The 26,163-nt window shown below is 35.7% G+C and overlaps 1 protein-coding gene across 4 annotated transcripts in view; it reads right to left on the bottom strand.

Moving 5' to 3' along the window:
• LOC133524847 (FH1/FH2 domain-containing protein 3) overlaps positions 1-26,163 on the bottom strand; it is a 110,642-nt gene that overhangs the window by 16,727 nt on the left and 67,752 nt on the right. For 3 of the 4 annotated variants that reach the window (XM_061861167.1, XM_061861021.1, XM_061861093.1), the window contains exons 5-7: positions 7,927-8,036; positions 1,841-1,899; positions 463-647 (exon numbers count right to left, since the gene is read on the bottom strand). In XM_061861167.1, the coding sequence (XP_061717151.1) occupies positions 463-647; positions 1,841-1,899; positions 7,927-8,036 (354 nt within the window). Of the gene's footprint in view, positions 1-462; positions 648-1,840; positions 1,900-7,926; positions 8,037-23,507; positions 24,365-26,163 lie in introns of those variants that run through there. The other variant, XM_061861247.1, reaches the window with a different exon arrangement.

The following is a 26,163-nucleotide window of genomic DNA, read 5'->3' as shown; positions in this document are numbered from 1 at the left end:
ATAAGACAATACACGGTGCTTTTTAGAGAAAACATAAGTATAAAAATGTATGCGTTAAGTGGTCCCAAATACCACCATAGGGGGTGGCAAAATAAAATTATGTACCTATTGTACATGAAACGTATGTCCTTAAAATTAAACGACAGCAGTTAGGGGAAAAATGGCGATGCCTCCCCCTTTTTCTGACATTTATGTACGAGTATCTGTTAATTTACAACCTAAAACTTCACGTTCATTAGAAGTTCAACAAGACTGATAGAGTCAGACCAAACTTGGTCTTGGCTTACCTATGAAAATCGCTGCAAACTTAACTAAGTCTGCAGCGATTTTGATAGCCAAGCCTGTGCAAGTGTTAAGTGAACGTCATAATTTCATAGAAGTTTGACGGTTAAATTAACACGTGCATTGTCTGGGCTGCCAAAATCTGCTACTCTAGTCTAGGGCTGACTCTAGTTCCGTTACCTGTCCCAGTGCCCTCAGGATATAATCCAAGTAGTTGTGGTCGGCCATGCTGCTGACTTGCATGAGGCAGTCCAGGCCCTTGTTGGCCACGAACTCGTGAACCAGGTCCTTGTCCGATTGAAGGATCTGCTTGAGCGTGAACAGCGCTCTCCGGAGCTCTCTTCCTTGGGAGTGGAGTAGCCTCTCTGTGAACAAATGTAAAGTAAAAGTAGTATGTATTCAAGGAGTTCTAAAAAAATTGCAGTGACGAATGACAATCAGGAAATTCCAAGGGATTCCAAGTAATTTGTACAATATCTTCTGCAACCAATAGTTCTCGTCAACTATGCATAGGCAGGTGCGAGTAAGATATTAAACAAGTTACGGCAGTTACCCAAGTACCTACTTCTTCACTACTCGCCGGCCCCGCTATCTTACTAAGCAAAGCAACTGGAGATTACATGGTTATTTGTAATGTATGCAAGTACCACTGTATACTGCATATGTAGTAAATGCCTCCCCACAGCATACAATAAAGACTATGTGATTGATTTGATGATTTCTAATATTTAGTCCATGTGTCTAGTGTTTAGTCCATGGCCGTTTAAAACTGCACTAAACCGGCGTGACGCAGTGTGAAGAAAATAAACAACCGTCGTTGGCATGACAATCAGTTGTCACGGAATCCGTAATGCACTCATGATTAAATTTAATGCAAAACTTAACAGCATGATTTCAGCGCTGGTAATGAAATTAAATAGTACTACAGCTATACGATACAGCGTGTTGTTATTGTTATTATATCTTGGTGTTTCGGATCTTTTTCGTCGAGAGTAATTTTTCTGGGGATCGAAATTTCATAATGTTTACTACTTTTTGTTTCTATCGATAACCTAAATGTAAAAAGCCTGGGCAAAAATGGATAGGTGCGACGTCTAAGAAACGAGAATTTTTAAAATTTTTTGCTTATTACAAAGGAGTAAAATGACAAAAATTTAACATTCGCTTTGACTACAACAAAGTCGCGTTGCGTGGTAGGTGTTTTAAACAGGCTGGTATTTTTTTGTTAACTTTTCAAAGACGGTCCAGAATTCCGCAACGCGATTGGATTGGTCGTGTCCCCAAACAATGTTTTGTCAAAATATAAAGAGCGCGCTCAGATCTTATTCATTATTCATTATAATCGACATAGGGGCACCACAATCGGGCTTCACGAACTAACGTTGATAAAGCTAAGTTTTTCAACCAAATATTTTTTCAAATATAATTCGCGAATTTGATTTCCGATCCGACCGACACTAATACAGGTACAACTTAATTAAATTATACCTACATTACCGCTTATTGCTTGTCGATTCGCGGGGAAGGGTAGATGGAATTGTATAATGAGGATACTCACCAATGATGGCATGCACCCGCACCGACAGCTGTGTTCGCAGAATGATTGCGTTCTTCCGACTGCGGACAAAAACATTATTAATCTAATCCTTTTCCTAACCTTTTCTAGTGAAAGGGTCTTATAATTACATATTAATAGGATATGGTGATGTAAATAATAACCACGATTTGACACCTTGAGTTCGTATTACAAATGCGGAAAGTTTTCAAAAAGTAGGTAAAGTTCTCGGTTATTTGAGGACAATCACACAGGAAACAAAGGGAACTTTCATTTTAGAAATGGAAAATATTGATTCCTGTACATACCTACTTAAATTATGAAAAGTTTCCGAATGTTTTCCTAGTCGCTATTATGCAATTTTGAAAATTTTCTGACGGCACATCACGCATTAAATACCTGATTGAACTTCATCGAGAAGATAGAAACTTCAAAAGTGATTCCTGCAGCAACTGGAATGTCATGAAAAGACCTGATCTTCCAGTGACCCTATGTGTAGCCACCATTGAAACATTTCACAAGTCTCGCTTACTTTCTGGCCTAGTTGCCAGAATTTACTAACAAAATACGCAAGCTTAAGAATACACTATTTAATTTTTAGCCCAAGGGTTGAAGTAAGTAATGTGATTGGTGACATTCTCATATTTTACTTGATGTTTGTACCATTATTTTTGGCCCGTAAACATTTTTCTTAAACAGATTTCCAAACAAAATATAAGTAAGTATAGGGTACGGAAACCTTGACAGTTCTTTGACCGACATGACTTGACTGGTGTTTTGGCTCTGATTCATATCCGCATTATCGTTTGCAATGGTAATCAGGTATAGAGGTACTAGAAACTTTATCTTTAAATCAAAATTGTTTAGAGCATAGGCCTGAATTTATCGTACTAAGTAGAATAGAATAAATCTGAAACAAAATGTTTAGATTGAATGTAACTAATCCGCAACCAGAGGGGCTTATAAAATATACAATAAGTATTTTATTACTAAAATCTATACTAAAAACCATTAAATGTTCCACTTCATTATTTTTAAAGCCCACAATTTTTTATCCGATATTGTTCCACACTACACAAAATCACGAAACCAAAAAGGAGAAATCACAAAAACCCTCACATGTCTTCATCGTCCTCGAGCATGTCTGGCAACAGCAAGCACGTCAACCACAACTCCTCTATCTCCGCGATACTCGAATCACTCTGTCCCACCGGTTCATCGGCAAGATCTTGCACATCCATTTTCTATTACATACGGGGTGTTCACTAGTCCAGGTACGAATGTCACGGCTCGCTCAGCCAGACGAGCGACTGGATGCGGTAGGATGGCCACGTTTGCGATCGGGATAGGGATAACGCATCATTTTATTATCCTAAATTAAGAGATTGGCTATACACGGCATGAAAGAAGTTGACGCATCATTTGCGTATTGTAGTAGGTAGGCACAGTCAAGTTGCAAAAATATGTATCGAATAAATCGTCTCATAAATATGGTCCTACGATCTTATTACACTGGAATAAGATGCTATAGGACATATTTTTGAGTAAGATGTGTACACCCATATTTTTACACTTGACTTGAGTAAGATGTGTACCTATTCAAACTCATTTGTTATAGTGTGGGTCCATTATGATGATATAAGTAGACAATGTATGTTTCTTTGTCCCTAATGACCAGCGATAGATTTACTTCTACTTCACATTTATTTAGCAAATAGGCCACAAGGGCACTTTTACACGTCAACATGGATTTTACATACAAACAATAACAAGCACATCAACGATTATAAAATACAATTAATTGAAAAAATTAATGCAAAATAAAGTATTATTGTTTAAAGAAAAAGTAAGTAAACTATTATTATTACTTAGAGATGTATTAAGTCTCTAAATGACGAATTGCAAAAAAAAATAATAATAATAAATAACACAAACAGATACAACACAAAAATAATCTAAAATTACTTAGAGGTGTAAATATCTCTAAATGTTATAACTAAATGATTTTTATCAAATTATCCTTAGAGATGTATAGAGTCTCTAAGAGTCAAAATTCAGACTAAGACTCAACTTAACTGATAAGAATTTACCACCAGGCCAAAAACATAGCTCACATATTCAGTTATACCAATGTTTCTTTTCTTGGTTTGCCCAAGCGTTATAAAGTTTGTTAGGTAAATACGGGACATTTAGAAAACGAAAGTGCTTTTGTTTCACCAAAGTTGTTATCATGAAAACAGTGATTCGTTGCTGCTCGAAACAGAGGTACCGAAGTAAGACGTCGTGCACGATCCATTCGTTCATTTATCACCGTTTGCTTTACTAAAGATATAGAAAAATACTTTACCAAAAGTGTTTATAAGTGGGGATCCAATTTCTCGGTCAATTTTAATTCCTTAATGATCGTCGCATCCATCTCATTTCCGTACCTGAACTAAAACCTGCTGCTTCAGTATTACACAGAAAGAAAATTAACTGCATTACAGGAATAAAATATTATGTTACTGTTTTCGCAAGAAATTGGGATTTGTGATTTTTTTTGTTACACGTACTCGGTTTTAAGATATTGATCAAAATGTATTTCTTTATCTTAAGTAAATAATACAGTTATTTTTCAATTACTCAATTAGTTTGGCATTTTTTTAGTGTAGGTCAAGGTGGTCTTATAAGCGTAAATATTTTTGGTCCACATTTTCATAACAAGAGCAGCCTGTAGCCGCAGTGCAAGTGCATTGTCTGCGCGAGACCCAGTTTTTGCGCGGGTTCACCTTCATCGGCTCGAAAAACCGACGCGACGCACTCACGGTTTCGCTTCAGCTTTCTAGAGATAGAATTGGTCATATAGTTTTTGTATAATTAGCCATACACGTCACACATTAAATTGACATTAATTAGATCAAAGCGTCAAATATAATTTTTAAATGCAATTATATTTAATATTATAAAAAATAAACAAATTATTATGAACTTTAATAGTTGCATGGTTCTTTAAATGTTTTCACTTTAGGAAACAGAAAGGTACAATGGTGTTGGCAACTGTTAGGGTTTTTTTATAGATGGCGCCAGCATATGTTGTGCCTGTCTATAGCTTTGTTAATCTATGAGATTTAACTTATAGGGCTAGGCGATAATATTCCAAAAATAAAAATGTGGCTGGCGCCATCTGTAAAATATGTCCACCGTCCAACCCCATTATTTTTGTAGTATGAGACCGAAAGGTGAACCGATGTCCAACGAGACGAGCTAATGTGGGCACCCTACTTTAATTTGATGTTCAACTATAAGTACTTATTATAATATAGATTTGCTTGAGCCCGGTGCACTCCTGAACCCGCCAGTACCGGCAGGATCTTATTTATTAGGTAAATAATTATGGAATACCTTTTTGTACAGGAAATATTAAATGTTATCTATTTTCTTGTATTGTGGTATGCAATTGAGAATAATTGTATGGTAAAACTTGTAAGTGTAATAACAATTTCAGTTAGATCTTATTTGTACTGAAGTTGTAAAAAATAAAGTCAATAATTTCAGAGAAAAAAATGGACATCACTCACATTTTAAGGAACTCAAAAATAACGCCGTATACGTCATGATCTCATGATCCTCACAGATCGATGCTCTTAGCAGACTTTTTATAGGTCGGGTCATCCATGATGACACGCCGATTTGTCAAATCTAACCTTTAAGAACATGACATTACGAGTCAAAATCAAGACACGCGACTTTATGAATGACACGATCTACAGTCGGCAAAAACAACCCTATAGTATTTTTCACATAAAATGGGTACGGTGATAGCTGTCATCATCACCTTAGAACGTAAAACATTGATAACATGTATTCAGATGATACCTGTCACCGTACCAAACCTATGTGAGAAATACTATAATGTAAATGTATTATTTAGGCACATACGGATATAGTTACATTGGTATAATCAGAGGTCAATTGACCTCGAGGAAATGTTACCTTGTACCTGCAGTTGGATACAATATATTGTAATTTGTAAACAAAGCAAAGTGAAGAAACTAGTATTGTTATGTAAGCCAACGAGCAATCGTGTTGGCAGAAGCTAAATCGCAGTCAATCATAATAAATCAAAGATTTCCACTACCCCAGCCAATAGGACTAAATAGTAAGGTCTACGGATAGTGCAAATTGCTAGGTATATTGTGAACTAAGAAAATAATAATTTAATGAGCACTTAACTTAGTAGCTACTAGAACGGACTCACTAAGTAAAAAAATAGCAAGGGCGAAAACGATAAGTATTTAATACTTAAATCGTGATTTAATTGTGAATATTTCATTGATTTGATATTTGAAATTGTATTTTATAATTGTTAATGATTTATTTTTATTGCGTATAACTTGGTATAACTTACTTGAAGTGCAAAAGTGCCCCTGATGCGTTGTTGCCTATTTCTTAAAATAAATGGTCGAGTTAAAGTTCAAGACAAAAACTTGTCAACGTTTGTTGGCAGTTACTAGAAAAGCTTGTATCTCGTAATGTCAGATAATGTTGTGTCTCGTAATGTATGCAGTACATTGCTACTCGGTAAAGTTTAACAAATTAATAACGGGGTCATAATTAAGTGTAACTTAAAAAACTTCTTAATTAATGATTACACGGATAAATTATATATCTAGTTTAATTTATCACTCGTATTGGATTTATACACTGTATATCAAAAAACCTATTAATTAATATAATAATTTTCAAAATTATTAAAAAACCTCGAATATTTGAGATTTTTACATTTTACATAATAGTCCCTTATTATCCTGCTATTGCCGAAGTCGGGTAAACTCAACACGATGGAGTCGATGGAGCTGCAGTATTATTAGCCAGTAGTGCCAGTCTAAAAACTGTCCTAATGGATGGTGGGCTAAACCGTTCATTGACGAGCAGGATGGATAGGGGGAAGAGGAAGTGCACCGGCGGGGCCGCTCGTACGCACATCCATTCAACCAGGGCCCCGCTGACTCTGACGAGTTGTGACGTCACAGGTCGCATCTGGCCGTTTTAAAGACCTTGAAGCTGCCACTTACGAGTTTACTGTATGTGGGCCTTGTTAACGCTGGAAAAAGGTGATCGCCTCCTTTTACCAATAAAGACGTGGAAGTGGGGTTGCCATGCGTCATGATTTCCTCTATCATGTCAGGATTTATGGCCCTTTGTCGGGGTATTTTATAAACTTTAACTAACCACTAGAAGCTAGCAATAAGTTTGGGCAGTGGCAAGGGTAGGTAATGCTGTAGCTACATATGTTGGCGAATTAAAGGGTGGCAAAAACGAGCCCTTAATAAAGTTATAAGATTAAAAAAAAACTTCCACTTACGGAGGTCTAATTAAATGTATTAATGGGGGAGAGGGGTTATTTGGAGAAATTATCGTCCAGGAGTTGTAAAGATTTTTGAGCGGATGGCCGGACTTTTGCCAAAATATTTAATTTTTTTATATGGCAACCCCACGTGGAAGCCTTTCTACAGGATGGCGCCTATAACTCGAAAGGCTTGCGGACATGTGGGGAGTTGATTCAGCGATAGTTGTGTGTTAGGGAACTGTCTCAGAGCTGAGTCTCGAACTCTTGACCATCATTTTGAGACACTGTCGCCGCGTGATTGAGATTGGATCCAGCTCCTGGCTTCGCCTTCCGCGGACTTAACCACACGCTACCGGGGGCACCCTAGATTAGGTTTTTGTTTTCACGTATTTTGTAAACTGTGTTATATAAACATCTACCCTAAGACCAAAGATGAATAAAGAGAATAAATTACAGTCATACCTCTTTCGCAGGCCGTCCAGCTTCTCAACTTGCTCGTTTAGCGTGGAGTCTATGTCGAGGTACGGCCCGTAGTCGCCATCTTGGAACATCTGACGGGTCGCGTCACCAATCTCTACAGCGGACTGTAATTGCACGGTGTATAGTCTTACCTCTCCTGCCAGCCCTCCAGCTCCTCATCCTGCTCGTTGAGCGTGGAGTCCAGGTCGAGGTACGGCCCGTAGTCCTCATCTTCGAACACCTGACGGGTCGCGTCGCCCATCTCTACAGCGGACTGTAATTACACGGTGTATAGTCGTACCTCTCTTGCAGGCCCTCCAGCTCCTCATCCTGCTCGTTGAGCGTGGAGTCCAGGTCGAGGTACGGCCCGTAGTCGCCATCTTTAAACACCTGCAGGGTCGCGTCGTCCAACTGTTGACAAAAACACATTTGTTAATAATGAGCGCCTTTTGTTGTATATAAGCGGCCTTCAAGGGAATTTTGTTGATAATCCTTTTATTTTATTTGTTACTAGCTTCTGCCCACGACTTCGTCTGCATGGAATAAACAAATATTAATAAATAATAAATGTTCACACCGGTTCAGCAGCTTAAGCGTGAAGAGGTAACAGACAGACACGCATCCGCATTTATAATATTAGTATGGATTTGATATTCACAGTCAAGTCGAAAGCTACTTACTTACTGTTTATAACTTTTATCTACACACATATTTTATTATATATCATAAATCCTCTATGACGCCTTCAAAATCCGTAAATAATGTCCAACATACAATAATAATATAAACTTTTTGTTACAACATATTTCTTATCTGTGAAAATGTTGTAATTGCTTCAATATTTAAAATCAATTTGGTAATGACATTCGAATTTCGAACATCTCTGAAAAAAAAAGCAATTCATCAGTCAAGATGACGTTTTATTCGAAATGAAATGTAAATTGCATGCTGAGAAATCTTGCATGTTAGTTTGTATCGCAGATACGGAAATCGGACCCCGGCACTAGTTTGTCTCTGAATTATAAAATAAAAAAAACTACGGATGCGTGACATGCGTGTAAAGAGTTTTCATTTACCGCCATTTTACGTATAGTTTATCTCATATTTCGTTTTAAGTACTTATAGGTATACAGTTAATTTGTTTTGAAACTAACTATAGCAAAATATATTTCGGAGTCGCCACTTCATATCCGCGAGGTCCGTCAAGAGAGCAACGATGCCCCAAAGTTGGCCGTAATATGAGGTTAGTGAATATATGATGTTTATAATATGTGTAGACAAAATAGTGTATGTAACTACTGTACATAATTAGGCATTAAAATACACGTATGGCCCTTTTAATAAACTCACTTCGTTCGTTTCTTACCTATATTTTAATTACATGCATGTAACTAATTACGGTTGTTGTTTCGCCATTCGATTTTTCCATTATTTATATTACTTCGTTCTATTGATAAAAAATATGTGGCGCCCATGCCTAAAGGATCCTTATGCTCCACGTGCACAAAGACTTCTCTGATCCATCAGCCAAGCCACATATTTATGAATATTTTTAAGTGACTACAGTCAGCTGCAGGTGTAGTCACACTGGTTAGATTACACTGTACAGAGTTTTCGTCATGTACGTAGCCATGTCTTGGATTCTGTTTGCAGCAGTCAGAATGCTGCACACTGTACGTGTTACTGCGCTATCTGCATTCCGGCCGTAACACTTGATTAGCAAAACGCATGTGAGCAGCGAACAGTTTGTTTCATCTGCTGACGTTCTAATATGTTGGCTCTGATACAGATGGCGTTAAAGTCGTACAATTTGACTATCATCAGAGCCCCTAGTGTAAATTAATTCGATAGCGAAACGTGACGTACGCGTTTGCGTTAAGTCTCATTTTGTATGGGATTTAGAAACAGCGCGCCAAGCGGGACGTTTTGGAAACTCAAAATCCCAGTCACGTTCCGATATCGAATAAATTTACACTAGGGGTACTACAGATCATCACAGTATACATACACACAGTAGCTAAAGTTGCATGTTAAACTGTACCCCTAGTGTAAATTTGATCGACATCATAACGTGACGAACGCGTTTGCGTTAAGTCTCATTTTGTATAGGATTTTGAGTTTCCAAAACGTCCCGCTTGGCGCGCTCTTTCTAAATCCAATACAAAATGAGACTAAACGCAAACGCGTACGTCACGTTTCGAAATCGAATTTATTTACACTAGGGGTACTGAAGTGTGCGGGCAAAAGAATTGTAAGATTTATATTATTAATCCACGCGGTGTCATGCATCGTATATTTTTTATAAATAAAAGTTAAGTTCTAGTTTTCACGGTTATTCTACGAAATTCTGCGAAATAATTAAACAAAACCAATTGCAAGAAATCGTTCGACAACCGAACAAATTAATTGATAATACAGCACGAATTAAGTCTAGCGCCTCGCCTTTAGCACTATTAGTAATTTTATTTCATCACAGTATTAATAATCATTTCGCTTAGAATATGCATATAATTAATGTTTATGCTAAGGCTACAATATGTATCAACGCAACTAAGAAGGTACTTACATATCAATAATTCAGATTTTTTTTATACTTAACACTTAAACTTACAAGTATCTATATAGTACGTAATAGCTGCAAAGATGACATCACTTGGGTATACATATGTAGGTCACTACTTAGCCGTGAGATTTGCCACGCAACAAAATATTATTATGGTGTAGTAAAATTCAATGTTTATCGATGTATTGAAGAGTCGCCTATAATATTATGAAGTATGAGCAAAGCGAATAAGCATGTACTCAAAAATCTTCAACCTCGAAATTTGAGGTTAAAATCTGTTGATCTAGTTGGACTTAACATATAGTTATAACAAATATGTTTGAGAGTATGTGATAATTCAGTCTATATTAGACGAAGTGTAAATATACCCATTATAACAATAATAACATTATGCATATCGTTGATTAGGTAATATGGTAGTATGCCTTTTATTACGTTATTCAAAATGACGATATATCGAACTATAATATATGAAAAGTAATTCAAAATTTTGTGCACCCACATGTGACAGATATAAGTGATTGTAGAGGAGTACAAATATTTTAATGTATTCCGTGGAAAAACCCATTTATAATACTTATGTAAGTTTATAGCAAGCTTTGCGAAAACATATTAAAAAATAAGATTTAAGCTTAATAAGTATTCAGTTTTAAGCGAATTTAAAAGTTGTTAATAGTAAGTTTTTCGATACCTCCCATGCAATATTTAATAAGTAGGGAATGTCATGTATGAAGTGAGCACTCTAAGTTTACTTGTTTCTCTAAGTTATTTAGTCCGATCGAGTAAAATAGTAAAATAGTAAGAAGAATAGTTGGAAAAAATTAACAACATGTCTATACTTACAACTAAAAAGAATTAGGAACTGGACTGTGAACACCCAAAGAATGTTGAGCGCCTATCCATACGATACAATCTTTCAAGTTGGAACCTTGTCGCACCGCACAGTCATCAATTGAGTTAAAGCCAACAACGCTGTGAGTAACGTTGTTTACTACGGCAAGGTGGTAAGTGGCGGTGCATCACACGTGTCCTCGGTTGGCCGGTCGCCAGGGTAACCAATAACGCTTATATACGGGAACTGTTATACAAAACGCAGGAGAAAATAAGATTCAGTTGAGCCAGTATTAGTAGATACTCAAAGCATTTAAAATTGACCCACCAGTACTGTAGCTAAGTACCTACGAAATATTAAGTATGAAAAATACCGGTAATTTACCGGTTTAACGGTAATTTCTATGCTTTTTTTTGCCGGTTTACATTCCCTAATATTTGCCTGCAGTAAAATATGATTGGTAAGATTTTATATACTAATGCCAACATATAAGTCAATGGATACCACATGATAAGGCTCTTTGTATATGAGTTGTCGATTTAGTCCAGATGTTTGCAGATTAAATTCATTCCGGAACATTTTTGGGTAAAAAACACCAGTGTTTTACGAAAGCTGATATTGACCTATTAATAAGTATTATAATAAAAGTGGAAGCCGTTTTTAAACCTTTTATTATGAGAAACGGACTGTGCATTAGAATATTTTCATTTAGGTATATGTCCCGAGGTTTGACGTACCCTGTAAATTCCTAATTTGAATAATTGATACATTGCGTAAAATTGCGGAATACGTCAGACAACAATTTGACATAATATGTGAAATGAATTGAAATGGTATTTATTTTGCACGATTTCAGGTAGGTACAATAGGATGTAGAACAAAAATAGTCTCCGCTAAAATCTGCCATACATGGCATGCTCGACTAATTGCTTAAAAACATAATATCTCAAACTAAACTAAATATTTTACAATCATGCAATAAAAATTAAAAAATAATATACTTTACTTATATTATTGGCCAGTAGGTAGTTACAGTCAAGGTATTAAATATCGACACGGACTAAGTGCCAAAAATATGTAATATTACTTTAATGTATAGGCAATAAGGTTGGGTATACATATTTTTGGCACTTTGTCCATGTCGACCTTGACTCAGTGTCAATAGTAGCGGATGAAACAACGATCCAGACGTATCTGCTACCCTGAAATTATTTTCCAAAGAGTTCTCTACAGATCGCGTTCGCGTCCTGCTAGTAAAGTGACTGTCACACTTTGTAATTGGACGCAATTTAGAATAAAACCGGCCAAGAGCATGTCGGGCCACGCTCAGTGTAGGGTTCCGTAGTTACTCTTCCATCACAATAAGCTAAACTGGAGCTTAAAGTATAGTAAATTGTTAACCAAGGGATGAAACGGTACCTTTCACCTAAGTTAAACAAATAGGCAAATTTGCATAATCAGTACCTAATTAAAATAAGTCTTTTTACTATGAAGGGAAAACTTTTTGCGATAACTCAAAAACAGCTAAACTGATCATGTCCGCTATAGTTTTCATTTAATGTCTTTCTTAAGCTCTACTTCCACGATTTTTTTCATATTTTTTGGACCTATGGTTCAAAAGTTAGAGGGGGGGGGGGACACATTTTTTTTTTCTTTCGGAGCGATTATCTCCGAATATATTCACTTTATCAAAAAATGTTTCTTGAAAACCCCTATTAGTTTTAAAAGACCTTTCCAACGATACCCCACACTGTAGGGTTGAAGTGAAAAAAAAATTTCACCCCCACTTTACGAGTAGGGGAGGTACCCTAAAAAAAATTAAATTTTTAGATGTTATTGTACGACTTTGTCGGCTTTATTGATTTATATATCCATGCCAAATTTCAGCTTTCTAGCACTAACGACCACGGAGCAAAGCCTCGGACAGACAGACAGACAGACAGACAGACAGACAGACGGACATGGCGAAACTATAAGGGTTCCGTTTTATGCCATTTGGCTACGGAACCCTAAAAAAGGATCTAGTCCACAAAAATCTGTCAATAGAATTTGAACGTTCTGTCAAAAAGAAAAATCAGTCAATAAAAAATTGTTCTACATATAGATACATATTGTTATATTAAGCTATTAGAGAATGTATTTTAAAACACATTTAATAAAACCCGGGTGTACTGTGAATTTATTTTGTTACCTTTATTTTTCATACGCAGGTTTCACTGGGCGTGGTCGCGGATAACTGATGTCCCAACAAAATGTCAAAACCCGACAAAAAGTCTATGAAAATTTTTGGGGTAGGCATCACAATTTCAAATCACACATAGTCCGACACGCAACACTCAGTACTGCCGCACTCACATCGCATCCGAAGATAGATCCCATGGCTTAAGCTTCTGGATCACTGGTTCCCAAGTTGACGACAAAATAAAACCATCTTCCCTATTAAAACTTCTGGGGTGTTTCCTCATTTCAATCACTTCTCGCACAACTCGAGTATATTAATAAATTTGAAATGTTATATTAGAAAATGGTAGGTATACTTTTGAGGCGTTTTCTGATTCGTTACTTTTGATGCTGACTGTACTACCGATCACACAATATTGTTAGTGTCTCGCATTCTTCCTCGCGCGAGTCGAACGCTCGCTACGTGGTCGGAATGTAGCGTGAAATCTGGAGCGGCCCGGAATAGTGTCCCTTATTCCCAACGAAACTGGGACCGGGAAGTCGGGATAAAATTAACGTGTAGACTGTTAGCAGAAAAACGGAAGCGGACAGTTTCCATTAACACGTTTTTTTGGGTTAGGTAACAATAACAACGGCACTCAATACTTTAATAAAAACTATAAAACGTCTAGATTTCAATACATAAGTTACGCAATTAAGTAGTCACTTCATTTGTAACTGTCTTCTTCGTCTATGTGGAATAATGATGATGATTAATAAAAATGATCCTATGTCCTTTCCCGGACATCAAATTATCTACATACCAAATTTCATCTAAATCGGTTAAGCGGTTTAAGCATGAAGAGGAAACAGACAGATAGACAGAGATACTATTGCATTTATAATATTAGTAGGGATCTTGAAGAGAAGAACTGAGTCAGTTGCTGGTCAGTTCCTGACGGACATAATACGTACCAACTGATTTTAATATGTTGAGACCCTCTATACCAAGTAAGAATTTGAGAACGCACCACGTAAATAATGGACGTCTCGTTATGTGTACTCCAATTCGGTCATAGGCTGTTTTTTTAAATACTATGTCGATGGCAAACAAGCATACGGCCCGCCTGAGCTGTCTCCGTAGCCTATGGACGCCTGCAATTCCAGAGGTGTTACATGCACGTTGCCGACCCTAACACCCCCACCCTGGTTTAGCTCTGCACTGCAATTTGACATGCAAGATTTCACCTTATATAAATGTTTAGTACATTGCAAGTAAAATAAAAGCTTGTAAAAATAGATAGGATGAGATGAGACAGAGTTTTCAGCTCGATTACTCAGAGCCTCCGGAAAACACCTGGACTTTAAAGCGAGTCACGTATTCAAGAGAGATAAAATGCGATTTTTATCGATAAGACCGTGTCCTCATTTAAGCAGCCAAGGCAAGTATGGCTGACTGTTTATTGACTTCTGAACGACTGACATTATTTTGCATTCATACCTACATAAACATATAGTAACCTCTGAACTTGTACAGTCACGTCTGAAAATATCGATAAGAAAAAAGTGCCAAAAATATGTACATACACTACCTTAATATATGGGCAACAAAGTCGTGTATATATATCTTTCGCACTTTTTTCGTATCGATATTTTCAGACGTGACCGTACGGGAAGGCAGCGAATAGAGTTTATATTAGCTAGTTCTATCTACGATTCGAAAATGTTATAATTGCCTATAATCGCTTGATTCATTATTAGGTATCACTAAAATTATTTATCAGTATTTTTCATTCGCTGCCAGATTTTACAAAGACTATTATGAATGTATGAAGATTATGGACATCATTATAGAAGTTAATACTTGTCACGCTATGAAATGTAGATATAAATTTATTTTGAATCCATTAATTCAAGCGATTTAAATTTTGCACGGCAGTGTATCTATTGCAGGATATTGATAATATATATAACAACTATAAGCCTTCGTCCAAGAGGGATAAGATTTAAAGAGTTGAATGGATGATAAAATGAAAATGAGTTCAGTTAAATAAAAGAGTCACTTTAGCTAAGCTGTAATGATGTATAACGCATAAAAATAGTGCTCAAATGGAGACACGTCGCAAGCAGGCCCTCGCGCGCATAATAATCGCTTTTGATTTGAGTTGAATGACTTTTTGTCCAGTTTTGATGATAATTAATGTTAGATACACAGACCAGAGAATCTGTCACTTTGTAGTTATATATATATCTTGCGCGTATAAATTTGAAATATGGCGTAAAATGTGTACACATCCTTGGCACGGCACGCGGAGTATAGCTACCTAAGTACCTACATAATATTGATTAGTTTGCGTAGCACCGGTACCGGCGGGATACCTCCATATCTGTTAGTTCCCCCTTATCTATTATCTTTCTCCTTGTTTGCATACATTAGTCGTAATAATTATTCATCTACAAAAATATATTGTGTGTCAATATTTTTAGTCATATAGGTACAGTCAAGTGTAAAAATATGGGTGCAGACAAGTTGGTCAAAAATACGTCTCATAGCTCTTATCTCGGCGAATTAAATAAGAGCTAGGGGACATATTTTAGAGTTATTCGCGTGGACCCATATTTGTACACTTGACGTAGGTACCTTCAAAGTAAAGATACAAACAAGTCAATACTAATCAGATTTGTTGGGAAAAGTTATTATATAATCATAGAAGTACCAATATCATCATCATTTTCTACTAACGGCTCACAGCTGACCTTCTACAATTAGCATAATTTCTTTAAATGGGATAATAGTTTTAATACTTCGTATTTTTTTTTATATCTTTAAGTTTCTCTTAGTAAATCGCCTAATGACAGACATGGATACGAGCACCGAGACCAATAAATGTTCAATATTGTCTTCATAATAACATGGATTATGGAATATTATTTCAAGTTTGAAGTAATGGTGGCTAATGCTAGTTTACTTTAAGTTAAAAGACACCTAAAGTACATTCATTAGCAAGGACGCTTCTTAATTTTACAATAGGTCGTTTTTACTAATGCACTACCATTTTCTGTTTATTTAGTAGTTATTTTTTTTCTTCTGATGGTATTGATTGTCATAGCTATAAGAGCGTTTTCACATCATTTTCATATCGGATATATCCACGAAGAAGTAAACAGTAATAAAGTGCCTTTTATAATTATCTATTCATTTAATAATTGTTTATTGTTCAAAAGAAAGCGTTCATGCAATAACTAAAGAAATAGATTCTACTCGTATAGGTACATCATCCTATAGCAGCTGGCTTTCTCAAAGGGTCATCCGATCCGAAATCGGATCGGACAAATGCGAAAAAGTTCTAATAGAGATGTAAGCAAATACTAATAAAGTAAGAAACGAAAAAAAACTGTTTATTTAAAAATAAATAAACAGTATGACGGCAGCTGATGTCACTGCGAATATGTTACCTTCGCTTCGGTGCTAATCAGTAGGTATTAGGTACATATTCGATGTTTTATCCGTTCCGTTACCTCGAAAACATTTAGTAATCTATCAGTCATTAATTGCTTTCATAGGTAACAACTACAATCCATAAAAAACTCACCTATAGTTACTACCTAACTAATAATAAATACCTAACCTAAATTCAATATTATATATAGATCAGGTTTTTTCTTACCTCTACGATCTAGTAACTTCTTTCCGATAATTATGTAAAATTTTTCTAATAAAGGTTATTGTGAACCTTGTAAGTGAACTGCCAAAGAAACTTATAATATTCTCCTGGAATATCTTCTGGCATTAAGTCCGTCATTTGTACGTTCATATATGTATTGTGCAATGTTTAAATAAATAAAGCTAAGGCTTCGACGTCACATATGCTACTTTCTTTAAGAGGACTGTCTTGAAAGATGCTGGCTATCTACTTGAGTAGATAGAGAATGATGCGGAAACTTCTTAAACTCTTGCTTTTGTGTGACCGTGTGAGTTATTCTGTGCGGAAAGACTTACGAGTCGTGGAATATAATGGAACCAATACAGTCCATGACTCTTTGCGCACAGACTGTTGCTAGAAACAGTAAGAAAAATAAGTATTGCAGAAGTATGAAATTAAAATGCGTCTAGTTAGTAGATATAGACAGACCAAGATAAGTCGCTTCGCTTGACAGACAGATGAAGTGTGCGAAAGGGAAGCCATCACGTATATGAACAAGCCATGGGTGCGAAAGAGACAGAAAAGCGTGACCATTTTTGAGTTAGAAGTCGGCCGCAGTCGGCCTCGAGCATTTTGCCGTATTTTTCAATATAAAAAATATAAATGAAACAGGAAGAAAAATATTAATAAACTAATGTAGTGAAGATGGTGTCGTGTAGTGCGCCGGATTGTAGTGTCACAGGGTCAAATAACCCCGGCAAATACTCATTACACAGGTAATTATGATAATCCTAGCGAAATTTTCGTCACGATATTTTATCAAATTAACAGCATGAAAAGTGTAAAAGGCCAATTTATACAGTTCATTATAAGTTTTTCTTTAATTGTGTGTTAATATTTCATCATATTAGTCAATAATTTAGAATATTTTGTGTAAAAACCTAAACTGTTACTTTACGTTAGGGCTTGACAAAATGTTCATATGACTGTATCGATAACTTGTCGGTATATTAGTAGGTATGGAATTAGTTGTTCACAAGACATCATTAAGATATTAACCTTTATAACCGACTTAAAATAATAACGATTGTTATACCTTTTTTGCAGGTGCACATGTTTAGCGACATAGCGACAAATTTAAACTTCACTTTCCAAGACAGTACTTACATTTTAACCACTTTTCCACGGCTTTGCCGCCAACACAAGGAAACACAAGACAGCGTATACTTGTACACAGCGTATACACACCCAACCCAACTTGTCAGTAGGAAATGGCGCGAAATTCAAATTTTCTTTGGTAAGTTATCTCTTTGCGAACACATTTTCAAAGAACTTCAATTATTTCATTTTCAACTTTTTCAAACACATTTGAAAAAGTAATCGATAAAGCAGTTAAACATCAATAGATTCTTAATATCTTGTAACATGACATGACTATTTTTGTTCGCACATAGACAATTTACGCACACACTTGCATTTCATTTTTGGTCGCACTTTCGAAGTTTGACAGTCGTTCTATATGGCCCAGACAGTGCAAGTGTTATTTTAAACGTCAAACTTATATGAAATTATGAAGTTAACTTGACACTTGCACAGAATATCAAAATCGTTGCGTTATAAAAAAACTTTCATTGCGGTCTAACTTTGCTGGGTCTGTACTAACCATTTTTAAAATTACCCGACTTTCGAAGTTATCCCAATGAACCTTAACTAGTTCTCTGACCTTGGGAGGAGTGGACAAGCGGAACAGCACTGGCTATGGTCTCTAAGGCAATAGGGTCTTAAAAGAACTATTCACTTTCATGCACTAGACCATAACAGTCAATTTTAAGCTATTTTAAGCAACTTTTACTCGTCCATAAAGTTAAACATTTACAGGCATTAGATGAGAAATGACTCTGTCTTACTCCTGCCTGTATGGTGAATGACCTTTCATGCAAATGCAAGGTTTATTTGTTAAAAAATCAACTAACTGTGAGTGCGATAAGGCTTGCATACCTGTTGCATTTGCTTTTACATCATTATCACATGTTTGTGTATAATTCTAACGAATATAATATACTTACCTATTCTATTTCTACTGTCATGACTGGGACCACACCATATAATATATATTTCAAAAACCAACCTCTATAAATTTGGGCTGCAAAGCGAGAGAAAATAAGCATAAGGCCTAAGATACACTTGTACCTTTTATTACGTAAGTAGAGAGAGACATAGCTATTTGGACCGTGCACAACGACAGCGTCACCTTGCGGGCGCAACTTTGGCATATTGTGTCGCAAGTTTCAAATAAGAAGTAAGTAAACATCGTAGTAATTTTAATGAAATCTAATAATATTACAGCGGGTCTCTATTGTTTCCCATAAAGTTTTAAGTCATAATGTATTGTTTGTCCGCATTTTCGTTAGCCAGATTTTGGTTTTTCTCAGAAACGCGTAACTTTTCAGGATTTCCATAAAACAAACCTAACCTAACATAATCTATCTGTATAGGACAACCTAAGGAAACTCCTGAAAAATTAACGGTTTCAGAGTTTATGACTAATGATAATATGACTATCATTACATTATGACTTTCAATAATTATGCCAAACAAAGGGATCCGTATTACCTATATTATAAAATTGTGGACGATGGTTGTATTGACTTCAAAATGAACGTGCTTGTGCGTGCGTGGTATCGGGTCATTACCTATGAAATTATCTTCCAGCCCGACACACAATAAAGAAGGGCAAAAATTCGGCGTTAGTTGGGCTCGTACTGGAGGTGCAAGACATCCGGAAAGGCGACAGGAGCTACAAGATCAAAACCCGAGTGGTTCGTCAAGCCTCTGTGTGGGCGACACCGACAGTGTACCTGGCATCCTTAATTCCTAATAACAAGAGAATTTCACTAAAAACAGCCAGGAACAAAAATGGGGGAAGCCAAGTGTCCGACATTTTACAAACGAAATGTATTCCAGAGTACGTATCACATCAAAGAAACACAAGTGTGAACCTTTTCAGTTCGATGTCACAGATTTGAAGGAAGATTGTGCCTTGAAACGTGTACTGGAAGCTGCTACTAAAAATTGTACAGAAGATATTGAAACTTCCGTTAGCAAAGTTGGCCAAAATTTAGTCGAACAGACTGATAATAATATTCAAAGAGAAGATTGTGTGATATGTCTTGAAAACTTTAATATTTTTAGATAAAAGTTTCTAGTCTCCAAAAGTGAAGCTCCAGTTATATAAAAAGATTTGAAAAACTTTTATGAAACAAATGCGATGGAAGATAAAGACATTTTTACATTATGTTGTGATATTACCATTGAACAATCAATGTGTGAAAAATGGTACTCGGCAAGGAGATTAAGAATTTCTTCTAGTACTAATGTGCATGATATAAAAGTGCGTAAAACAAAAACAGTGGAGAGACTAACTAGCACAACAGATTTTATTTCCAAATCCAATTGATTGCTCAGCTTCTCAATATGGTAAAAATACCTAACGTAAAGTATGCATTAGAAGAATATCAAATTTTGATAACTTGTAGAGTAATTCATTTAGGAGTGATTTTAAGAAAAGATCAGCCTTGGCTTGTGCACTAGTGTAGACATTGTGTTGTTGTACGGGAAAAAAGTATACTTAATGAACTATAATGCACTGCTGCTAATGTCTGCTATGCGCAGTGTTTGGAGTTTAAGAATGATAAACCAGAACTAAAAAGAACCAAGCATATTATACCCAAATCCATGTATGTCACTGGTATGACTATGTGTGATCTCTTTATATATTCACCAAAAGGTAGTTGCATAGTGAGAGTAGACAGAGACGAATACTTTATTAAAGGCGTAATTTCAAAAGGTGAAGAGTCCTACTTTGTTAATTATCTACTGGTCTTGTATTCTACAAGAACAACCCAAACTTTAAGTAAGAAAAACCAGTCAAAGCATAGTTTTACAGGTAAAAATATATAATCAATACAATTTTTGATAATTAACATTTCAAATAAAAGGTAACTACTACTGATATCAATAACTAAAGTTAGCATCATTGACATACAGATATCACAACTTTACATTTTTAACCTAACAATCGACATGAATCACACGCAATCTCGTGACACGAGACCCCGAAGTGTTTACGTATTCATACGTCCTATGTATTTAAATACATCTAGAAGCTAATTTCTAAGTGGTAAGGAAATCCGAGCATGCTGGTGGAGCTAACGGACAATGGCCAACTGGTTTTGGAGGACAAAACAATTAATGCGACAGAGTGCGACGCAGTAGGCTTAAGTGATAATTGAACAACTCTTCCGTTTCTTTAAGGACCAACCATATGACTGCTTTTAAAGAACGAACGCGCATTGGTAGGTAGGCATTTTTGTGAAAAGCCTGCCGGAATGAGAGTAACTAAACGAATCACAATCTATCTTTGTGTGACTGTGTGAGTTGTATATGTTATATCTGTCATAATATATCATCCTGAATTTCTATAAAATTGGGATACTAGACGTCTCCCGCGACAGAGGACCTCTGTAATTTCTGTACCCGTACTGTTATACGCATTACAACTAAAACTATCTGTTATTTAACTCTGTGCACCTTTTCTTTTTCTATGTATAAAGACATATTTATACGATTTTTGTAATTCAGTTCTCGATTCTCCCTTCATTATGGATATTTCCACTACTTGCAGGCATTTAAATTCTACAAATAGAATTGAAAACGAGTGGTCAATACTACTAGATTCCCAAATTCTATTGCTCATATTGGGTCATTACCTATGAACTTGGCGTTTTTGTTCATAAGTATTAGTCATGTCATAGTTTATTTATTTTAATAGTAACTTCAAAGTATTTTTTAATTTCATTAGTTCGCTCCATAACAACGATTTTACATACAATTATGTGCTACTTAATTTTATTGTTTTATGTATTCAGAATACCGCCCTGAAAACAGCTCTTTTCATATGCTGCCGGCTCGAGTATTTAAATGACTTATATTTTACTGACGGGACAGATTAAAAAAATGAGATAGAAAAATTGTCTTAAAAATGTCTCAGATTACTGGCAAACATTTGTTTTAGTTTGAAAATACCATCACAAAATAATCCGCAAAATTCATTGTATGGAAAATCGAATTTCGTAAAAGTTCTCTATACAAAACGCCAATTTCATAGGTAATGAGTAATGACCTAATATTTAAAAAAATATAATTCACCGTTTTCCAAAGTTTTTCGAGTGACGAAATCGAGCGCTCGAAATTCAAAAATGGCCCCCCAAATTGGAAATTAAATACACACGCGAACCATAGATCCAAGTACAACTTCTTAAACAGGTGTCTATACTTTTTTCGGATAGGTACCATAGAGTAAGATTTCATCGATTTACCATGAAAAATAATTGTTCGATACAATTAAATTCTTTGGATACTCGCTTTTAGCTTTTTATCGTTTTAATACCGAGTTAGAGTCATTCTAAGCCACTTCTAAGCTAACGTTGCACCGACTTTCTCCGAACAAAGGGTGGAAGTGTCATTTATAAACGTCTTATTTTCACAGAAATTTCATGTTATGATGATATTTATACACTTTTTCCTATAGACTAGCAGCACGACAGCAGAGTAGCGATCAAGAGTTTGAATTATTTTGTTTGGAATAAATGCCAGTCCGCTGCACAAATTTAATAATAACTTTATGAATATTATGTCACTCGTTACAACACCTGAGCATTATTTGGAACAGATAATTTTAGCTGAACGGCGCGGTGAGTAACACGTTATACGAGGAATTAGACTAGTACTGAAGTTTCTTTGTTACCTACCACAACCTATGCGTAAACTTCCGAATATCTAATAAGTGACTTTAACTAAGTGTGTTGATCATAGTTTATCAAAATGATAATATATACACATGAAATTATGACGTAGAAAAAATACTTGCCCTGCATGTGCTATTAAAATCGTTGCAGACTTGTCTTGGTCTGTATCTACTGTTACGGTAATTTACGAAAATAGTGTTAAACTTCTTTTAAATGAAAGAACAATGATAAAAAGGAACTAATGCAGTGCATTATAGTTCTTTTTTTAGCGTTAATAAAAAGGTAGGTAAACAATCTTGATGTGTTTTTTAATGCAAAATATCTAAAACGCTTAAAAGTATAGTTTGCATTACTTATGAAAGCAAAAGACTGTAACAATGTATACGTATGTTGTTACATTTCGACGACCGGTCTGGTCTAGTGGGTAGTGACCCTGCCTACGAAGCCGATGGTCCCGGGTTCAAATCTTGGTAAGGGCGTTTATTCGGGTGATGAGCATGGATATTTGTTCCTGAGTCATGGGCGTTTTCTATGTATTTAAGTATTCGTTAATATTTATATATTATATATATCGTTGTCTAAGTACCCTCAACACAAGCCTTATTGAGCTTACTGTGGGACTTAGTCAATTTGTGTAATAATATGCTATAATATTTATTTATTATTATTACATAATTGGTGTGTCTTATTTTTCAAAAGTGATTTTAAATAAAAAGACACGTCAAGATCGCTTACCTTCTGTCTAATGCTAAACAAATCGAACTATATAATATTAATCACCTTTGCTAGCATTTAGCCGTTAATCAATACTTATAAGTATATTCATATCCCAGTGAATTATGGAGTACTTATAGCTATATTGTAATTACTACTTACCCTATGCGGAGCCTGAAGCAATCGATGTACTGAGGCAATCTGGTACGACAGAGGTATGGTGGTGTTGAACGTGTGGTACAACGGCCTGGGCGGCTCCCGCACGTTGTACTCCATGAAAGGGTCCAAGTCGTCCAGGTACTGCACGCGGCAGATGAACGAATCCGCCACCATGTCACGCATACTTCCATTTACCCTATCGTTCACTTTAACTAGTTCGATCATTTTTAATCTATACTTAATTTTATAAAGTCTATCGAATCACAGGCTGATATTTTGAATCACATTGTTACACTGAAATACATTTTTGTAACAAAATTTATATGCAGAGCCAATATTTAAACGTTAAAATATCGTGTTACGGTTCTTCGACCTTCAATTTTTATTTTATTATGTTAGGCGAAACGAATTTAGTTTTATGCAAGTTAGGTGAGTTGAAATGCAATGCAATCCACCTAAATTATGATTCCATTTTAATAAAATATAAGTTGGATGTGTTAACAAATGAATGTTGACTTGAACAGTAGGCTGGGCACGAATACGACTTTTCTTCAAGTTATGTGGTACACGTGAAGTCGCGATTCGCGAAGCACCAAGACTGGCGTGGCGGGCGCAACGCAAACGCACGTGGTCAACTGACGATAACGAATGTTATGTTTAGGTTTTTTACAACCGATTATAAATGTGTTATCATTGTAGGTTTTTTCATGGATATAAGATGTTTTAGACACTAGCTTTTTAAACAGCCGGTACATTAGTCCGTGATTTGACTAATACCTCGTTTTAGACGTACGTAGGTAGGTACCGGTACCTATTGCGAAATATTCACTGAAACGGGATGCGATGTAAATAAATAAACACTCCCACTCAACTTTCGTTACGCTCGTGTTTCATATGAGTATTATCGGCACATATTGTAAAATATTAAACATAGATCTTTCAGGGAACTCAATGAAATTTTCTTTCACAAACAACGGAAACATTCAAAATGAGTCGAGAATTTTTTATACGTTTCTTTACCTCTATTCATAAAAAATCCTTTATTCTTCATTATTCATATTATTATAATAATATGACATAATTCTTCTGGTTATATTCATGGATTTGAATCGATTCCCGGTTGAAAATTAACAAAATAACAACCAAAATTGTTTTAAAGACAAACCGTTTAAGGTAGTTATATTTAGTTATAATGAGAAGGGTTATAAAGTCAACATAGTAATTGTGTGTCGGCTATAACATCGTAACTCTCAAGAGGGATTTGCTATTAGAGAAGTGAGTGAGTTTTTGTAAATCTTTGTGTGTGTGTTGTTTTTCGATGGTTCTTAGCTATGTTTGATGGAATTGTCAAATTGGTATGATTTATTTCCATCAAAAGGTCGGAGAACAAATTTTAGATACAGCAGCAGAGGAACTAAAAACTGTAGTAAAAAACCGGCCTAGAGAATGTCGGGCCATGCTCAGTGTAGGGTTCCGTAGTTACACTTATTTCAAAATAGATTTTTTGCAAAAATTCGAAAACGGCTGAACCGGCTTAAACGGATCATGCTCGCTATAATTTTAACTTTACTTTCACGATTTCTTCATATTTTTGGACCCATGGTTGAAAACATAGAGAGAATAGTTTAAAACATTCTCTGAAAAAAGTTGACATACTGTGGAGATTCATGAAATCACAACCGTGTTGTCCAAATAACAATATGAAATAGTTCCTCAAGTGCACATGGAATCTCGAGTGCATTTTATTTACTGCTAAGTGATTTAAAAAACATCGAAAACATTGTCGTGTCTTGTCTCCGGTGGTGAGGTCGTCGCCCCGGCGGCCGGCGCACGCTCGCGGTCGCATTCATTTGGCCCGGGAAAAACTATGAAAGCGATGATTAGTTATTTGAGGATGTGTGTCAAAGGAGCTTTATGGGTAACGCCAATGTAGGGTAATGTATAGATCTGGATCCGATTTCTTTTCGAATGACCGAGTAATCTAGTAAATAATACTGCTGTGTTATTGTGTTACGATAGTGACTAAGGTGACCAAATGTTCCAGGGATTCATTGTATTAACATTTATTTCTGAAGCTGCCAAAATAATTTCATTCAAATCTAACAAACCGTTGATGACGTTTGACATTTTGACATTTTTGTTTGTTAGAAAGATATAAAATTTAACAGAGGTTTGTAAGAGTTTTATGCATAAAGGGGCTAGTTAGCGCCTTAGATACTTTGTACAAGTTATTCATTTTGGGACGATAAATGCGGAGTAAATTGTTAGGTAGCTGCTGTAATACCAAAGTAGTGGCGTTTTTACCAGTTTATTAAACAGTAATATGCAATTTTAATTTAATTTCAAATACATTCTGCACCTAGAGCGTAACTGTTTTTTGATACAGATGTATGCATAATTATTTTCCATAGTATTTTCTCGGAAAAGTTCGTATTTGTTATGCTACTTTCAGTCAACGTCTGTACTTTTTGTAACGAGACGGACTGAAATAGCAAGACACATTCGTAAGTTTCCGTGAAAATACGATGGAAAATAATTATGCACTACATCTTTACTAGTGGCATTACCGAAAGCCTCTAGCTAGTATGTACCTACTACCTACTCGTAATTTCACTTTAGTGAGGATAATAAGTCTCTATAAGTAATCAACTCATCTCTG

Source organism: Cydia pomonella, chromosome 1, assembly GCF_033807575.1.
Source record: "Cydia pomonella isolate Wapato2018A chromosome 1, ilCydPomo1, whole genome shotgun sequence".
Classification (NCBI taxonomy): Eukaryota; Metazoa; Arthropoda; class Insecta; order Lepidoptera; family Tortricidae; genus Cydia; species Cydia pomonella.
This window is presented reverse-complemented; position numbering and strand designations above follow the sequence as displayed.